At 38.7% G+C, this 19,880-nt stretch overlaps 1 protein-coding gene across 1 annotated transcript; it reads right to left on the minus strand.

The window, feature by feature from the left end:
* Positions 1-11,100: 11,100 nt before the first annotated feature.
* LOC311297118 (uncharacterized protein) lies at positions 11,101-17,075 on the minus strand. Its single transcript, XM_084419248.1, has 5 exons — positions 16,965-17,075; positions 13,877-15,069; positions 12,651-12,810; positions 11,655-11,808; positions 11,101-11,200 (listed from the first exon to the last, which is right to left on the minus strand). The coding sequence occupies exons 2-5, from the start codon at positions 14,081-14,083 to the stop codon at positions 11,164-11,166; spliced, it is 558 nt and encodes a 185-aa protein (XP_084275374.1). The 5' UTR covers positions 14,084-15,069; positions 16,965-17,075; the 3' UTR covers positions 11,101-11,163.
* Positions 17,076-19,880: the final 2,805 nt, after the last annotated feature.

The following is a 19,880-nucleotide window of genomic DNA, read 5'->3' on the forward strand; positions in this document are numbered from 1 at the left end:
TGAAAGTTGCTCAATTATTATTGAAACAAGCGAAGGGTGATTTCCTGTGGAAAGTTTTGTTCCTAAACCAAAGACATCAAAAGGGCCTTAGCATATTGCACATTATTGCACTTGTTACATCACAAATGGTCCATAACAAATTAAGTGACTGGAAGGAAGGCGTTGCAGCAACAGCTTTATATCCCTAAAATGTTTCTAAGAGAGTTTAGTTGCTCGACTGTCTTAACCTTAGATCAAATTAACATTAATTATGTGCTTATATTGTTATAGGTCACACTTCTATAAACTGAAGGAGTTCAAGGGAGACCAGAGCTATTTGACATCTATTATGATATTTCTCAAGACAAGTTACAAACAATGCACTGCACGAGATAGGCTACAGATTTGTGACTTTACAATATACACTCACCTAAAGGATTATTAGGAACACCATACTAATACTGTGTTTGACCCCCTTTTGCCTTCAGAACTGCCTTAATTCTACGTGGCATTGATTCAACAAGGTGCTGAAAGCATTCTTTAGAAATGTTGGCCCATATTGATAGGATAGCATCTTGCAGTTGATGGAGATTTGTGGGATGCACATCCAGGGCACGAAGCTCCCGTTCCACCACATCCCAAAGATGCTCTATTGGGTTGAGATCTGGTGACTGTGGGGGCCATTTTAGTACAGTGAACTCATTGTCATGTTCAAGAAACCAATTTGAAATGATTCGAGCTTTGTGACATGGTGCATTATCCTGCTGGAAGTAGCCATCAGAGGATGGGTACATGGTGGTCATAAAGGGATGGACATGGTCAGAAACAATGCTCAGGTAGGCCGTGGCATTTAAACGATGCCCAATTGGCACTAAGGGGCCTAAAGTGTGCCAAGAAAACATCCCCCACACCATTACACCACCACCACCAGCCTGCACAGTGGTAACAAGGCATGATGGATCCATGTTCTCATTCTGTTTAAGCCAAATTCTGACTCTACCATCTGAATGTCTCAACAGAAATCGAGACTCATCAGACCAGGCAACATTTTTCCAGTCTTCAACTGTCCAATTTTGGTGAGCTCGTGCAAATTGTAGCCTCTTTTTCCTATTTGTAGTGGAGATGAGTGGTACCCGGTGGGGTCTTCTGCTGTTGTAGCCCATCCGCCTCAAGGTTGTGCGTGTTGTGGCTTCACAAATGCTTTGCTGCATACCTCGGTTGTAACGAGTGGTTATTTCAGTCAAAGTTGCTCTTCTATCAGCTTGAATCAGTCGGCCCATTCTCCTCTGACTTCTAGCATCAACAAGGCATTTTCGCCCACAGGACTGCCGCATACTGGATGTTTTTCCCTTTTCACACCATTCTTTGTAAACCCTAGAAATGGTTGTGCGTGAAAATCCCAGTAACTGAGCAGATCAGACCGGCCCGTCTGGCACCAACAACCACGCCACGCTCAAAATTGCTTAAATCACCTTTCTTTCCCATTCTGACATTCAGTTTGGAGTTCAGGAGATTGTCTTGACCAGGACCACACCCCTAAATGCATTGAAGCAACTGCCATGTGATTGGTTGATTAGATAATTGCATTAATGAGAAATTGAACAGGTGTTCCTAATAATCCTTTAGGTGAGTGTAAATATATATATATACAGTGGGGAGAACAAGTATTTGATACACTGCCGATTTTGCAAGTTTTCCCACTTACAAAGCATGTAGAAGTCTGTCATTTTTATCATAGGTACTCTTCAACTGTGAGTGACGGAATCTAAAACAAAAATCCAGAAAATCACATTGTATGATTTTTAAGTAATTCATTTGTATTTTATTGTAGATACATCAGAAAAGCAGAACTTAATACTTGGTACAGAAACCTTTGTTTGCAATTACAGAGATCATACGTTTCCTGTAGTTCTTGACCAGGTTTGCACACACTGCAGCAGGGATTTTGGCCCACTCCTCCATACAGACCTTCTCCAGATCCTTCAGGTTTCGGGGCTGTCGCTGGGCAATACGGACTTTCAGCTCCCTCCAAAGATTTTCTATTGGGTTCAGGTCTGGAGACTGGCTAGGCCACTCAAAGGACCTTGAGATGCTTCTTACGGAGCCACTCCTTAGTTGCCCTGGCCGTGTGTTTCGGGTCGTTGTCATGCTGGAAGACCCAGCTACGACCCATCTTCAATGCTCTTACTGAGGGAAGGAGGTTGTTGGCCAAGATCTGTACCAAATATTAAGTTCTGCTTTTCTGATGTATAAATACTTATGTCATGCAATAAAATGCAAATTAATTACTTAAAAATCATACAACGTGATTTTCTGTATTTTTGTTTTAGATTCCGTCTCTCACAGTTGAAGAGTACCTATGATAAAAATTACAGACTTCTACATGCTTTGTAAGTGGGAAAACCTGCAAAATCGACAGTGTATCAAATACTTGTTCTCCCCACTGTATATATATGTATAGTGTTGTCAAATCAATTAATCGTGAATAATTGCATTAATACAAAAGTTTGTGTTTATATAATATGTGTGTAGTTTTTGTTTAATATTAACATTTTTATCAGGCTCCTATGTATAGGTTTCTACCCAAGTACTGGCATTTCTGAATGGGCAGGGGCTGGGATTTAGTGATTTAGTTTGAAGTGAAAGTATTTGATGAGCGTATATTATGTGCGGAGAGCATTCACTCAATATTATTATCTCATTTTTGACAGATGTGGCTTTTAGAGGCTTTTGCATCAGAGGTCTTCATATATAATATGCACGTTTTATGGTGTGTTTGATATATATATATATATCATACATACCATAAAACATGCATAGACCTATAAAACTTATCAAGTTCAAAATGTAAGTGGCAGTTGCTAATTTGAATAAGCAAGAACTAAAACAGTGCAGATTGGAATGTGATAAGGAAAGATAACAAGCCCTCAGCACCTGCTCAAGCTGCACATCTGCACAAGCTGTTACAACAACCACTATAATGCTGTCAGCAGCACTATCAATACAATATCAGTTCTACTTCTTGCAATAAACTTGAGGAAAAACACTTGGTAATTCATTCAGATGAATTGCAGAGGCCATCGGTGAGGTTTATTTGTGACTAAAAAAAAGCAGGACGTAAACAGGGAAAGATAAGGCAAAACCGCACGGGACCAGCTATAACAGCAGCACTTCATCTCTCTAACAGGCCGACCCATAATTCATTGTGGAGAGGATTTCCTGTGAAGACGATCATGACGCCAAACGATGATCTTCACAGGGTGTGGAACATTGATGCAGCAATGCTGAGTTTGCTGACACGTAGCCGTTTTCTCACACTGTCTTTATGTGACCGGTCAGTTTGTGACTTGCTTCAGGGGATTTCACATTCTTTAGCTCTGTCAGCAATGCATACTGCACATAAATGTGTACACATTGTTATATCCTGCTTGTTGTTGAATATCTAATGCTCTGGATTAGAATACATTGCCTTCACAGCACAAGCTGCAGAACACGTTCCCACCGTAACACGGCAATGCATGTAAAGACAGAACTTGTGGTTTAAACATATTCATTCTGCAGTCCGTGGCTTTAACTTGACCTGAAAAAAAAAAAATAGCAGCAAAAAAGTCACACCAGTCACAATGTTAGAGCAGCAGCAAGAGGAAATTATTGGTATTTTGGTTATAGGGCCCTCGAAGACTGGAAACTGAAATGAACTATGGCAGGGGTGAGTGTAAATCACTCGGTCACACTGCTATGGCAAGCCGTTTTAGCATTTAATGCCCCTGGCTCTATACTAGTCGGCATTTATTTTTTGACTAGTAAAAATTCCAATTCCAGATATCTATTCTGCAATTTTGAGATATCTACAATGTGATTATGACTAATATACATTTGAGATATCGACAATGCTATTTTGACTAGTTGTATTCTTCCACTGGGAAAAAAAATTCTATCATCTACAAATGAGTTTCGTTTAGTAGAAATTGTAATTAAAGATTTTGTACTACAGGAATAATTATAATTAGAGATATCTCAAATTACAATTTTACTAATTAAATGAGAGAAATCTCTAACTGAGATATCACTAGTAAAAATGATAATTTGAGATATCTCTAACCATGTTTGACTAGTAAGATATCTTTAATTGACCATCTTTAAAGATATCCAAAATACATTTGTAGATATCTGAAAGTATTTTATTACTGGTAAAATGACAATTTTTGATATTTTTGACTATAGGCAAAATTTAAGAGATATCTTGAATTGGAATTCTTCCAAGCTTATTCATCTTATTATGGAATTCATCTGCAAATTAGTAATGGATATCTCAATCAGATTTTTTATTAGGAAGATCTTTCTTTGAAGATGTCTGCATTTAGCTTTGTGACTGAAGAATTTCAATGTAGATATCTGGAATTAACATTCTTACTAGTCAAAATTACTTTATATATATCTGAAACATGCATGCAAACACACCTTTGCTAAGCCCCACCTTAAACATTTTATTAACCAATCCTACCTTGGAAACTATTGTATTCTGCCATTTTGTCTAAGAATTGTATATTAAAAGCCCTGTATGTTTGGGTAATTTTAAAATGCTTTATACAGAAGTAAGTCAAAAGTATGAAAATAAAAATGTAGCTGGGGCGTGTGTTAAAGTGAAATAAGGTATGCAGAGAGGACATCAGGTTTTGCTATTCTATATCGTAAAGTAGGATAATGTTGAGATGCACATGCTGTGGATTAAATTGGCTGAAAGCTGGGTAAATTCAGTCCCACGTCACACAACAGCAGATTCGACTATAGGAGCAGGTACAATTCAGATATCTGAAAACATCATTTGAACCAGTCGAAACTGAATTAGAGATATCTCTAATTACCTTCGCGTATGTATGACGCGTCAATTGAAGATATCTATGACATCGTTACAGATATCTGAAATAAAATTTAGACTGGTCAAAGCGTAAGGGGCCGGTGCATAGTGGATTGGGCAGCAGTCGAAGGCGAGGGCTTTAGGGATGAGGAATGTCACCTCGCTGGCGGGGAAGGAGCCTGAGCTTGTGCGGAGGTTGAGAGGTACCGACTAGAGATAGTCGGGATCATCTCCACGTGCAGCTTGGGCTCTGGAACCACACTCCTTGAGAGAGGCTGGAGATATTGAGTCCGAGTGGACCATGTTCTCCACCTCCATTGTCAACGCGGCCGCTCGGAGCTGTGGCCGTAAGGTCTCCGGTGCCTGACGAGGCGGCAATCCCCGAACCCGGTGGTGGACACCGGAAGTAAGGGATGCCGTCAAGCTGAAGAAGGAGTCCTATCAGGCCTGGCTGGCTTGAGGGACTCCTGAGGCAGCTGACGGATACCGGTATGCCAAGCGGACTGCAGCCCGGGTGGTTGTGGAGGTAAAAAAAAAAATCGAGCCTGGGAGGAGTTCGGTGAGGCCATGGAGAAGGACTACCGGTTGACCTCAAAGAGATTCTGGCAAACCGTCCGGCGCCTCAGGAGGGGGAAGCAGTGCCCTACCAACACTGTTTACAGTGGAGGTGGGCAGCTGTTGACCTCAACTGGGGATATCGTCGGACGGTCGAAGGAATACTTCGAGGATCTCCTCAATCCCACCGACACATCTTCCATTGAGGAAGCAGAGGCTGAGGGCTCGGAGATGTACTCGTCCATCACCCAAGCTGAAGTCACCGAGGTAGTCAAGAAGCTCCTCGGTGGCAAGGCACCGGGAGTGGATGAGATCCGCCCTGAGTACCTCAAGTTTCTGGATGTAGTGGGGGTGTTTTAGCTGACAAGTCTCTGCAATATCGCGTGGAAGTTGGGGACAGTACCTCTGGACTGGCAGATCTCCCTGGGAAAGTCTATGCCAGGGTACTGGAGAGGAGAATTCGGCCAATAGTAGAACCTCGGATTCAGGAGGAACAGTGCAGTTTTCGTCCCGGTCGTGGAACACTGGACCAGCTCTATACCCTCTTCAGGGTGCTGGAGGGTTCACGGGAGTTTGCCCAACCAATCCACATGTGCTTTGTGGATTTGGAGAAGGCATTCGACTGTGTCACTCACAGCGTCCTGTGGAGGGTGCTCTGGGAGTATGGGGTCCGGGGCCCTCTGCGAAGGGCTGGTTCGCATTGCCGGCAGTAAGTCAGACTTGTTCCCGGTGCATGTTGGACTCCGGCAGGGCTGTCCTTTGTCACCGGTTCTGTTCATAATATTTGTGGACATAATTTCTAGGCACAGCCAGGGGCCAGAGGGTGTCCGGTTTGGGGACCACACGATTTTGTCTCTGCTTTTTGCAGATAATGTTGTCATGTTGGCCTCATCAGACCTTGGCCCCGGCCCCAGATAAGCAGAAGAAGATGGATGGATGGACTAGTGCAGTTATAATTGCAGATCTCTTTGATTAGAATTATGCCTAGTACGAAATCAATTCCAGATATCTTTAATTACAATTTCAACTAGTCAAAACTAATTTGTAGATAACGCGTTTGTTTTCCAGTGGAAGTCAATGGAATAATATGACAGAATATATATATGGAATAGTATTTTTTACTAGTCAGAACTAAATTACAACTAGTAGAGCTAGGGGTATTAAATGCTAAAACGGCTTGCCATAGACTCCCATCAGAGCAGAACTGTGACAAATGTTACATGTTTACATGTAGTCCTACTTTATCAACTTTAGTCAATGAAATTGCCAATTATTGTTCTATTATAAAATTTTAACCATGCAGTCATACATGGCAAATGCAAATGTTATAGATTTCCCTATGGAATACTGATTACTGCAAGTTTTATTTATTTAGGCTATTTACTCAGTCTGCATTGTGATGCTGATCTATGATGGCTCCTGTTGTAAGTGAGAATGACCTGTCATGATGATGAAGCACCTTAATCCTTAGCCAACTTTGAAATAAATGCAACATGGGTCTGGTACGGCTGTTACCGGAAGCCAGTGAATATAGTTATAAAATGGAAATTTTTTCTTACAAAAACACATCGATTCTCTTCAGAAGGCCTTTATTAACCCCATGGAGTTGTGTGGATTACTTCTTTGATGGATGGATGCACTTTTTTGGGCTCACTGCCATTATAGAGGATTGAAAAGCCAGAATATTTTTTAATACAACTCTGATTGTATTCGTCTGAAAGAAGAAAGTCATATACACCTAGGATGGCTTGAGGGTGAGTAAATTATAGGATAATTTTCATCTTTGGGTGAACTATCCCTTTAAGATGATACATGCAACTAAACTCAAGACAGAGATGTTCTTTGGCACATGTTCTTTGTGGGATATCTGTTATTTAGCCCGGTAACACGTCTGACCTCTGACTAGACTTGACCGGGACTTGACATTCCTGCCCATCCAGTTTGAGCATAAACCTCCATCCACCAACACATCAGCAAAAAAAGGGCGAGTTAAAGCAATAGTTCACTGCAAAATGACAGTTTTGTCATCATTTACACACCCTCATGTCATTCCAATCCAAATCCCCATGACTTTGTCTGCTGTGAAACACAAAAGACGACATTTTAAAGATACAGTTTCAGTGAATGGGCACTGAAGCATCAAGCTTCAAAAAGGACACAAAAAGACCACAAATTGAAAATATAGTTGGTCTTGAAGTGCCCTTATAGGGTAAATAGGGTCAATTTTGATTTCAGTTGGACTTTAAAGCATCATGGCAGAGCACTGAAGTTGACTAGTCAGCAACTTTTATGAACTCAAACCAGCAAGCGGTAAATAAGCCTATCTGAATATCGCAGCATAACAGTGATAATGAAAACCATGACGGCGAATAATATTTCCAAGAGGCATTATGTATATAATGAATAGTAAAGGCCCGAGAACTGAGCCTTGGGGAACACCCTGTTTGAGTTTCTCACAACCTGTGAGATTAAGTGTGGATTTGATGGTATTTTTATGTAAGTTCTGAAAAGCAAGAAAGATAAGTAACCTCTTGAGTCTGAACCTACATTAAACCAACTCTTAAATAACGTTATTGTGCATGCAGGTGCAATAACTTTACAGTTCATGCTACTGTTACCCAGCAGCGATAAAGAGAGGAAGTGAGATGAGCCAAAACACATCTGTACAACAGTGCAGAAACAAGGGTTTGTGTACTACATTACCAGTCCTAATCAACTGCAACATACTGCCACATATGCAAATATAGAGGCAAACAAACCCACCTGTGAATGACTGTCCCAAGTCTGATATAAATGCAACTTCAGATGCAGCTTCTGTGCCACATCTGCATGGCAAAGATGGATTTATCTGCAAACTAGCCTGTTAAAACGACGATGTGTGGGTCATACCATTTGTTGCAGAACTCCTTGTTCAAGATAAAAACTTTTTTTTTTAAAGTAGTCACCATGAAATCAAAATTGACAATTACAATTTTTTTAACCATGCACATCATTATTTTTATGTTATGTTTCCTTGTAATCATATATCAAAATGGCTTTGCCTCCGTCTTGCATCTCTTTTCTTCTCTGATGATGTGTTTACTGGCGTGAGGGCGCCCCTGTCACTCACATCAGATCCACCAATAGCACACCTCAATTCTTCATTGCTAGACAAAAATCAAGCCCTGAGAATCAAGAATCAAGATCAAGCCCTGTTTTCTTGTCTGAGAAGCCATTTCACTCGGATATATATACATTGCAATAATAGGTAAGAAAGCACTTTCGCAGCTTTCGTTTCATGTCGACAAAGCAAACACTTTTGTTTTTCATCTAACGTACCTTGGAATTTAGCATAGTGCTTTACACCAGAGATATTTCATCATATTATAGTAGATTGCACGGCTCTTAAAATGCTGAAATGGATTGGTTATGATGATCTGACAGAGAAAGTAAGAGGATGAAAGCACTTCCACAATGTCTGTCTTGGGCAACTGCAGCACTCTCACATATGCAGCACTTGTCAGTGTTTGGTAACACAAGTTATGTAATCAGATTACTTTATGCAAATAATTAGTAAAGTGACGCATTACTTTTGAATTTACAACAAAATAATAGGCCCACTACATTAATATGCACAATTATAAATCTCCAAATTCCCCAAGGCTCAGTTCTCGGGCCTTTACTATTCATTATTTACATAATGCCTCTTGGAAATATTATTCGCCGTCATGGTTTTCATTATCACTGTTATGCTGACGATATTCAGATAGGCTTATTTACCGCTTGCTGGTTTGAGTTCATAAAAGTTGCTGACTAGTCAACTTCAGTGCTCTGCCATGATGCTTTAAAGTCCAACTGAAATCAAAATTGACCCTATTTACTTTGTTAGCACATATTACTATGTGGTGAACAATTAATTCGTGCAAGTTAATACACAGATTTTTTTTTTTTTTTGCCGTCGTAATCTTTAATCAAAGTCTGAAAAGTTGCTTCCGGTCTGGAATGGCGTTCCTTCTCTGATGGCGTAGGTTTGACGGCTTGGTTTGGGAAACGCTAAACCACTCCCCTCAAACCGTTAGTCTGTAATGAGCGAGAGATGGAGAGGAGGAGCGCTAGAGTAAAACCCTGCCCTCTGTTCAATATTCCTTTTCACTGGGAAATACGTCACAACACTGGAGAAAAGTCGTTTGCAACTTCCGCGGACTTTAAGCTTGACGTCGACTAGTCAGCACTGATCATGGCCTATAGAGGGCGCAAAAATCGTGAGTAAGTGCAGAGGCGGTGTGCGCGCGTGTGAACATGATGATTATTGTAGATCTCTAGGCTAATGTGAGCATGCATTTACTCATCTCACTTGCACAAAAGCACATTCAGTAGTCCTCAAAATGAATAAAAACCATGAAATGCAAACCTGTATTTATGAAATACGTTAAATAATAACAATATGCTTTCCCAACAGACAACCCAGTAAATAATTACAGTCTTTCAACATTGAAATGTGGTTGAAAATAAGTCGGTCCGCCTTGGACTGGTTTACGACGTGATTTCAACAAAGTAGTTTCGGCCGGACTGTTTGACTACGTGTTTTCCTCAACTGATCATCTAAGACAGGATGAGTCTGTTATACATGCTAAAATAACGGAGAAAAACAAACTACTAAACCATTATTATCTCAAATAAATTTAAAGAGTTTTACATATTCCATCAAGACGTTGAAGATCGACCTGTTTTCAGCGTTGAAAAGACATTATTAGACGTTGAAGATTTACGTCTATTCAACGTCCAATAGACGACTTTTTGCTAGCTGGGAAGGCTTAAGATAGTCCCAGACTAAAATGTCATGTTTGACTGAAATTAGCTTGTAATAACATATCTTAAAATATGTCAGTGCCATTGTTTTGTCTCAAGATGCACAACAGTATTTTTTTTTTTTTTTTTTAAGGCACGTTTATAAAACCTACTTAAATGCCCTAATCGAACTAAGGCCTAATGGTTTAGTCTAAGCTCTGTCTGTGAAACAGGGCCTTAATGTAGCCTATTTAATCTCACTTTATTAACCAATGGTTTTGCTGCTGACCTTCGTTGATCCAGTTCAACCAGACAAAGCAAAAATGACTGTATCCCATTTGTTTCATTTGCTGAAGTAAGAGTGTAGAGCTTTCTTCTCCTGCGTCCTGAGGTCTGAGAGGAGTGTTTGAGCGGCGCCCTCTACTGCCCAGCCAACATGTCCATGTGGGCCCCATGTGGGATTTTGATGGGCTGTAACTTGGGCCCTGCATGGGCCACCCAAATGGGGCCCAGATAAATTTGTCCATCGGCTCCACATGGGCCCCATGTGTGTTAGCCCATATGGGCTAATGATGGGTACACAGTGGGCTCCAAGTTGGGCCCATGTAGGAGTTCATTTTATGGGCCCACTTGGGTCCCAAATTATATAATATTAATGGGCCGAAAGTGGGTCCCATACATTACCCTTATGGGGCCCTTATGGGTGATCTCACTGGACCACAGTGGGCCCCATTTATTAAGTAAACCTGATTACCGTGGTTTAAGTAAATGTGCTATACTACAAAATTAACTTTCAAATCACTCCAACTTTGTTACTGTTTTGTTAACCAGTACCTGCCCAAACCAAAAATGCATCAATTTGTGTTACTTTAACATTTTAATATCTAAGAAATTACAAAATATTTGAATTGCAGGAAAAAAAATGACTTCAATTCAGAATGTGTAAATCAACATTTCTTTTATTGAAGTTACTGTCTTCAAGATGAAACCTCAAATAAAAGTGATCAGTCCTGTGCCAGTACAGAATCCTCAGCTTCAAACCTAAAGAGTAAAGAAAGAAAAGACAAATAAATACTTTAAAAATCTTAGCAGAACTTCAAAAAAATCAGTTTTACATGAACATTAAAGAAATGCATGAGTATAATCTAAATTATAATCATGTTTCACGCTCATACCCCCAAAAATAATCTGAGCAAATACAATAGATATTCTAGATTTTGGTGCTTGAACCCCTAATAAGAAAATTGGAATATAATAAAGATCATTAATAACAATAAGAACACTACCAAAATTAATAGGTGCCAATGCACCCTCAATGATTGGCCCCTAACAAATACAATAAGGGTCTTCCTTTGCAGTTTGCCCCCTAAAAATCAGTGCTGTTGAATATTTGATTCTGATTGGTTAACTTAACAGATGTTAAAAATTACTACTAACTGAATGAAAAACAAACAATTTAGCTTTCCCTTTATTTGTTATAAATTATGTAACTTACACCTCTGACTGTGCTGCTCTCCGCACAAGGTTTGGCTGGGCTCTCAAGGCACGGTTGCCATCTCTATCCCTAGCATTTGTGAACCATTTACCGAGGGCTGTCTCCACCTCTTTCTTGCTGACAGTTCTCAAGAAAGTGTTCTGTTTCAGGCTACCTGTGAACCAAAATAATAAATTAATTTTAATGAAAGGGTGCTACTGCAGCAATACACCACTATATTGAGCGCAATACAGCTAATATATGAAAAGTTCAAGATAGATAAAACTCAGTTTTTATTTATTTTCATAAACATTTGGTGATTTTTTTTTTTATATTGTTCATTCAAACATCAAACGGAAAAAAACTTTTTTTATAAAAATAAACCTGACGTCTAGGGCCCTATTTTAACGATCAGAAACGCAAGTATCATCGTCATGGACACAACAATGATTTCCCTCTTGTTTTAATACTTTATCTTGTAATAATGTATGATTTGCAAAAATGAAAACTGCTGCATCTGTGTAGATGAGAGAAGCAAAGTATATGCGTGTTGTGCACACACAACATTATGGCCAAGTATGCGCCCTTAAAATAGCACCAGGGAATGTTTGCGCTGGAACACGCCTCCTCTTTTCGCTGAACCGCCCCCGGGATCGAAAGTTCATTCCCTAATTTACCAACGTGTGTCTGTGGAGGGAAAAGCCCGCTGTGCGTTGGGTGCAAAATAGGAATGATATATGATATGATACATGCATCGGTGTACAAAGTCAATTGTGCTGGGTGCAAGATAGGGCCCTTAGAGTGTTTTTGTATATCTAATTTACATTCGCAGATGTAATCTAAAAAACCATACAAATCTTCAGGGTTCCCTTTAAGTAATCATTTTTATCACCAGAAAACAAAATGATCAAAATCAACATTGAGCTAGGACCTTCTGGTTGATTTGACACAAAATGACCCCAAACCGTTTGCGTTTTTACTAATCTATGTAAATGAAGGATGTTGAAATGTATATACCATGCAAAGTATCAAACAGACGTAGGCTCCTGAACGAGCGTTTTCCATGGCGCCCTGTGAGGTTCAATTGACGGGCAAGGTCATTCGTCATCAAAAATGCCATAGTTCTACGGACACACTCATCAAGGCTCCTCCCTCCAATGTCCCCAAGGACTGAGACCTGAAGTTGAGATGAAAAGAAATATAGAAGAAACAAAATTACAAATGTAGTGGTAACAGTTCATTAAGGGAAACAGAGTGGGTTAACTTAACCTAGTGTGTACACAGAACCACCCTCTGCATCTACAACTTTGGTTATGTGGGGAATATGGCAAAAATGTATCACAATTTTTTTTCAGGCAGGATCACGATCCACAATTATTATTTTTTTATGGTGTTTAAGACTATTTTGCAATTTACAGAGCAGTTCAGCTAAAAAATTTCCCCATTTATTTTCTCCTTTTCAGGAACAAGTGAAGAGTGAGCTTGTTATAATTGCACTAAAATGAAGGCCAGTCATTAATATGTTTACAGTCATTAATATATTCATATAGTTCTTTGCATATGTGTAATAGTTAATTCCCCGTTGTTATTTAGTCAGGCAGTAAGTCACTTGCATATTGTTAGGACCCGACGGTGCTAAGGACCCTGAAGTTGACGCGATTTAGTTGGTTTTACACTGCTCTAGGACCATTCTGAAAAAACTCAGGAGTGATTAGTCCGTGGGAGACCATCTAGACTAGTATAACCCCCAATTTCCACCAGATGCGGAACGGCTGCGGAACGGCTCCGCTGCGTGACAGCTCCGTGTTCCGTCGTCCGTCAATACCCACCAGGTCCGTATTTGTTGCGGAACGGCTGCGGTCATGACTGACAGCTGAAGTCACAAGGACCCACGAGATCTCGCAAATTCACGTATGATCGCGCGATATAAGTGCTGAATTGCTGCGGAGCTCTCCGGCATCCGGCAAAAATAGAAGCTCTGCGTATCTGCTCCGGAGGGCTGCGCATCGCCGGAGTCGGAACGCAGCTGTACCGCATTCAGTGGAAATACACTCATTGACTTTAATGGAAACCTATTGACTCCGCCGCCATGCCGGAGCCGTAACGCAGCCGGTGGAAATTGGGGGTAAAACTACAACTGATAGAATGTGCACTGCATCACAACACAACACTCTCTGTAGAGAGATCGTGGAGGCATTTAATTGTCAACGATTTAATTTATCGCACACACCTAGAACACTTACCAAATTTTTCTGGAAGTCAGACTCACAGAGCTTCAACTCCAGATCATCCACTTCAGTAAAACTCTTCAATGGAAAGGGGACTCCCTCAGGCAAGACAGGAACCACACAGTTTTGTTCTCTCTGCTGCAGAAGACACTGTATCATGCTACCCTGTACCTTTTGGCAATCTTTAATTTCTTCCAGTATTGTCAGTACACGAACGAACATTCCATCCCTCACTGCTGTTCCACTGGGCTGAAGTGGTCTGAACTAGGGCTGAACGATATGGACAAAATGTCATATCTCGATTTTCATGCCAGATATCTCGATATCGATACAATACGATATGACTACGTAAGTACTAAAAAAAAATACATTTAGAGTTTGTAAAATACACACTGATGTCTATGGAAGAGGTAATAATAATAATCCTTTCCATTATAATTCGACACGTTTTATTCATATCAGATACACATTGTGTAAGTAACTTCAATGTTTACTCTATTCTATTCCCAGTTCACCAGCCACTTACTTTTAAGTATTTCGGGAGAAGTGGATGAATTCACGTGTTGTAAACATAGAGGTTGTAAATCCAACAGATCCGATTCTCTGAACTGCGTCTGCGGCACAAACTAACACGGCGGCGCCCATCGCGCATACAGCTCAACTAACGCGATCGTTATAAAGGTGTTTAAACAACCATATACTTCCACTTGCATGTATTTGACAATCGGAATATCAAATATTTCATGCCATAGCTAACACATTTGTGAATATTCTGAATAAAAAAGGAAAAATGACATAAAAGCAGATCATCATTCATTCAGCGCTGTTGCTGCTGCGGTGTGTCACGTGACAAGCAAGGACGCGTCACCATGGAAACGCCGCCCCCCTCTCACAATATAGTTCCCACGTCCCTGGTAGTGTGCGCGCGCTGGCTTTAGCGGTGCATTCAAGGGCACTCGTAAAACTGATGTTTGTTGTGACTGCCAGAGTTGTATGCAGGGCGAGCGCGGAGAGGGGAAATCTATATCGTCGATATCGTTGCTTTTTTCGATAGTAATATCTTGAAAGTTCATATCTCGATATAGATACGATAACGATATATCGTTCAGCCCTAGTCTGAACTGGACTGAACTGGGCTGAAGTGGTCTGCAGGGAGTACTAGTAGAACTTGTCTGTGCTGGGGTGCTGCGACCTGGCGTTTGTGCTTCCTGTAAAAGAGAAAGAAAATAAGATAAGAGAGAAAATGATTATAATTATGCATCCATCTACTACAGCATCGCATGCATTGTAGTCTCCCTGAGGAAAAAAATCACTGCTTTAGGAAGAATTGTCAAAACTCCTTAAATCATCTAAATCTACAACATGCATATAGACCCTAAGCTAGACCCTAAGCTATTAACGTTTTGAAGTTTACACGGAGATTATAACTGTATTGTTTTTAAAAACTTGCACTTTGTAACATATTAATCATTATCATGTAAATAAACGGCCAGAACGAATTAAAAGTGTATCGGGGGGGGGGGGGGGGGGGGGTTCCAGTTGAAAAGTTCTGTGATGCAAAGCTGAATTTTCAGGATCATTACTCCAGTCTATCACATGATCCTTTAGAAATCATTCTAATATGATGATTCATTATCAAAGTTGGAAACAGTTCTGCTGCTTAATATTTTTTCATAACCTGTGATACTTTTTTAGGATACTTTGATAAATAAAAAGTAAAAAAATAAAATACAAAAATGTTTTAAAAATAGAAATCTTTTGTAACAACAATATACACTACTGGTCAGTAATTTGGGGTCAGTCATTTTTTTCTTTCTTTTTTGAAATAAATTAATACTTTTATTCAGCAAGGATGTGTTAAATTGATAAAAAGTGATAGTAAAGAAGATTTATATTATTAGAAAATATTTATTTTTTATTTTGAATAAATGCAGTTCTTTTTAACCTTTTATTCATCAAATATATTAGGCAGCAGAACTGTGTCCAACACTCATAATAAATCAGAATATTAGAATGATTTCTGAAGGATCATGTGATAGACTGGAGTAATGATGCTGAAAATTCAGCTTTGCATCACTGGAATAAATTATTTTTTAAAGTATATTCAAATAGAAAACTATTATTTTAAGTTGTAATAATATTTCACAATATTACTGTTTTTTTTCTGTATTTTTGATCAAATAAACACAGCCTTGATAAGCATTAGAGACTTCTTTCAAAAATATAAAAAATCGTAATGTTTCCAAATTTTGACCTGTACTGTACATCAGCGTAATGTTTCTTCATGCAAGACCATTGTTAATAATGTACAAAAATGAAAAGATTAAAATAAATTACTTATCTCTTTTTACCTGATTAACCTAAAGGCACAGCACAACTATGACATTAGTTTAGGATACTTTTTAAACGATCAATACCGACATGCCTACTGATTAATTGAGATAACATAATTAAGATAACTTACATCTAGCACTAGCAGTATCAATCCATTCTGTATGTGGAGACATCGCATTAGGAACTGCTTGACCGGATCACTAATCAGCGAGTCAATTGATTGACTTCAAATGAGTCATTCTGACAGTTTTGTGATTTTATTCAACAGGTTCACTAAAAAGAACCGATTCAAAAAACGAATCGTTCATGAATGAGCACAAATTATTAATGTTTCTTTAACTACAACGAACAATTTCGATCTGTCCCTCAAATAAAACTTTCCTGAATACTTAAACTGAGTGTACGGGTAGTATGCATCATTTTATGGGACTTTAAGCCGGGTTTTCACCGGCTGCGAAGCACAGGCCTAGAAGCGCAATGACGCATTCTTGCACGATATACTGCCTCGGTCATTATTATGAGACCGAACGATTATGAAAAATACGGTAAAGCGTGTAAAAGGGTGAAAAGTCGGCGCGAACACATATTGTATAAAATTTGCTGGTTAACCAACTTCATTTTAGTTAGCTTATGTAACTTGTTTGAGCTCGGCTCGCTAACCTTCGTTAATGTTCGTTAAATGTTAGCTCTATTGATTCCGAAATATCTAGTTTTATAAAATCTTAAGTAAAACAAAGTTAATACAAAATAAAACGTATACATATCTTACCTTGGTAGTGTTAAACAGGAGATTTGACGGTGATGTCTAGAAGAAACTTGTATAGGAGAGAAGGAGACCGTTGGTTTTTTTTTTTTTTTTGGTTTTTTTTTTAGTTTGAATGTAAAGGCGGGAGGAGGCAATCATTATAGCTTGTGGGGGAGGGGACAGTATGATGCAAGTGCTTTACTCTTTTAGAAAATATAGTTTTAAGCACTTTTTTGCACATAATACAAAATAAGTGTTTTATAAGGCCATGAAATTTACACACACACACAAAAAATAAAAATAAAAAATAAATTTATTTGACAAACATGATGTGCATTTTGTATTATATCAAATTAAAAAAACTTAGTCAAATATTTTTAAATGTTTTTCATTTTCAATACACAATTATGGCAGGTACTTTTAAAATAAATACAAACCAAAATTAGTAATACAAATTTAGTCTAATATAGCCCAATTGGGGCCCAAACAAGACCCACAAATAAACAATAATGGGCAGCCTAGCTGGAGCCCACTACCTAAACCAAACTGGGGCCCATAGTAACCCCATCAAAGTGCCCACTCTGAGCCCATGCCCACATGACACCCATATAACCCAGAGAAAACCCATGTGGGGCCCACATGGACATGTTGGCTGGGTGTACAGCCGTGAATTTGCACTTTTAGTGTGAAATGGCTTTTACATTTGCCAAAAATAGTGTTTGTATTATTATTATTATTATAAAAAAACAAACAAGTAAGCCAAGCACAGATGAGCATAAAGTAACACAGAAGATGCCTAATGAAAGGCATTACTTTCTATAAAAAGTAACTATTATTAACTCAATTAGTTAATTTTTAGGGAGTAACACAATTTTGTAATGCGCACTGAAACACAGACAAAAGCAGACAGTCACTTCACCTCAACACTTCACAAGTGTTGCAAATTTTACAGTGTACAATGACAATTGTATGGTCATACACTGGTAAAAAAAAAAAAAAAAAAATAATGCTATAAGTATATTGCAGCCAGACTAATTATCAAAATTCTTCAAGTGTGCTATTTTGAAACAATTTTGTACTAAGCATATTTTAGTTGTAATTAAATTGTAGTAAAACATAACTTTAATTGTATTTAGTGTACAAAATTGGACCAACGTCAAGTATAATTAGTATACTTAAAGTATATGCCAGTGTAGGGACTAATTACATGCTTGATTAGTGACATTAAAGTGTACTTTATTTGTGTTACAAGTACATTGCAAATTCATTACGAGTGTCTTCGAAACAAGCAATATACCAATATATCTTTAGAAAATATACTACAGTACAATTATTTTAAAAGTTGTATTGTGAAAATAGGTCAAATCATGATGCTAATATACTTATATATTTAAAGATAGTACAATTTTTGTAAGTATATTTGCAGTGTACTAAAGGGAATATATTTCAAATACAATAAAATAGGCTATACTTTTTTTCACTAGGGTAGCGCGAACCCTTAATTTTACAGTGATCAATGGATTTAACCGCAGAAAGAGTCAGATCATACGGGCGTGAGATTACTGTGGTAAAGCTCCAGTGTTCAGTTAAATGAAAACACATTTGTCAGGGCTTATAGGGGCAGAAATGACAGTATAATGGTAGGCTATATCAGTGAGTATTTACAGCACACACAAAACACACACACCCTGAGCTGTGTCAAACTCTTTGACATGCCTGTCTGTCTACACACACACCCTGAGCTGTGTCAAACTCTTTGACATGCCTGTCTATGTCTTTCTTTTAGTCCATCGCAAGCTATTGCTGCCACAATGAACTCGTTACCTTTAAAACGTGTCCATTCTTGTTTTTGATTCTAAAAGCTGTTGATTACGCATTTAATTCCACTCATTTAATCAATTGTTCCCGTGTCTAAAATAACAGTAGTAATATTCTTATAATAGATATTTCTGAGCACCTAATCATAACTCTTAAAGAGATTCATCCCAAACTGTTCATTTACTCAATCTCGTGTCATTACAAACCTGTATGACTCTCATTATTCCCTGAAACACAAAAACGGGGTAAAGAGATTTCCACGTACTAGATATATTAAAAGAGGTAAGTGGGATCAAATGGCAAAATTAGTGCTCATTTCTGTTAAGCGAATTTATTTTCTAATTATTCATTTTGTCTACTTGAAAACACAGTTCCCTTTTATCCACAAGGGGTCACTGTGCGCCATGAAGCTTATAAAGTCTTTCTCATTCAGAATCTGGTCTGGTGCCATTATACTGTATTTAAAAAAATAAACCTTGTGTTGAGTCAAAACAGCATTTGTGATGGTTAATAAAAAATAACCTCAACTGTGCGCCATAGATATCAGATGTGGCATCTCAAAACGCCTTGTTTAATATAAAGTGTGTAATATTGCAATTATTAAGATTAAGACTAAAAATGAAGATGGTGCAAGAGGTAAAACCCAAGTTCCCCCCAAAAACAAACAAAAAACACAATGCAATATTATAGGCCTACATGAATTATGCAACATATTTGAAATTATTTCCTGATTGTTTTACTGTGTCTGTGCGCTTCAAATTAAAAGAAATGTGAATAATTCGGTGCGGAACTGTTTTCACTGGAAAACAAAAACGAAACTTGAAAGCTGAAACGTCAGATACGCCGTTGAAACAAATCAACCCGCCCTGTTAACCCCATTTATATTTAATATCATTATTTATATGTCTATGTGTAATCCCTGTTGTCAAACGTCTCTGTACCGCTTCTACGTGAAATGTTAATTTGCTGTATAACTCGTTTGTAACCTCAGGAGGGGCACGGTCTGAAGGAAAGCGCTAACAATAACCTGTAACTCAATAACAATCCTCCGCCCTCGTGAGAATACCGTGTTCTCCGCACATCTGATAGTTCACCTGGAGATAAGCAGCACGAGCTGGCAGC

This window comes from Rutilus rutilus, assembly GCF_951802725.1.
Source record: "Rutilus rutilus genome assembly, chromosome: 9".
NCBI classification, from domain to species: Eukaryota; Metazoa; Chordata; class Actinopteri; order Cypriniformes; family Leuciscidae; genus Rutilus; species Rutilus rutilus.

Bases quoted from the DNA above. Each gene is read 5' to 3' on its own strand.
- LOC311297118 (XM_084419248.1), bottom strand. From the start codon at position 14,083: ATGTTCGTTCGTGTACTGACAATACTGGAAGAAATTAAAGATTGCCAA. The intron at 12,811-13,876 runs GTAAGTGTTCTA...TCTCAACTTCAG, and splicing joins CTGACTTCCAGAAAAATTTG to GTCTCAGTCCTTGGGGACAT. The intron at 11,201-11,654 runs GTAAGTTACATA...TTTACTCTTTAG, and splicing joins AGAGCAGCACAGTCAGAGGT to GTTTGAAGCTGAGGATTCTG.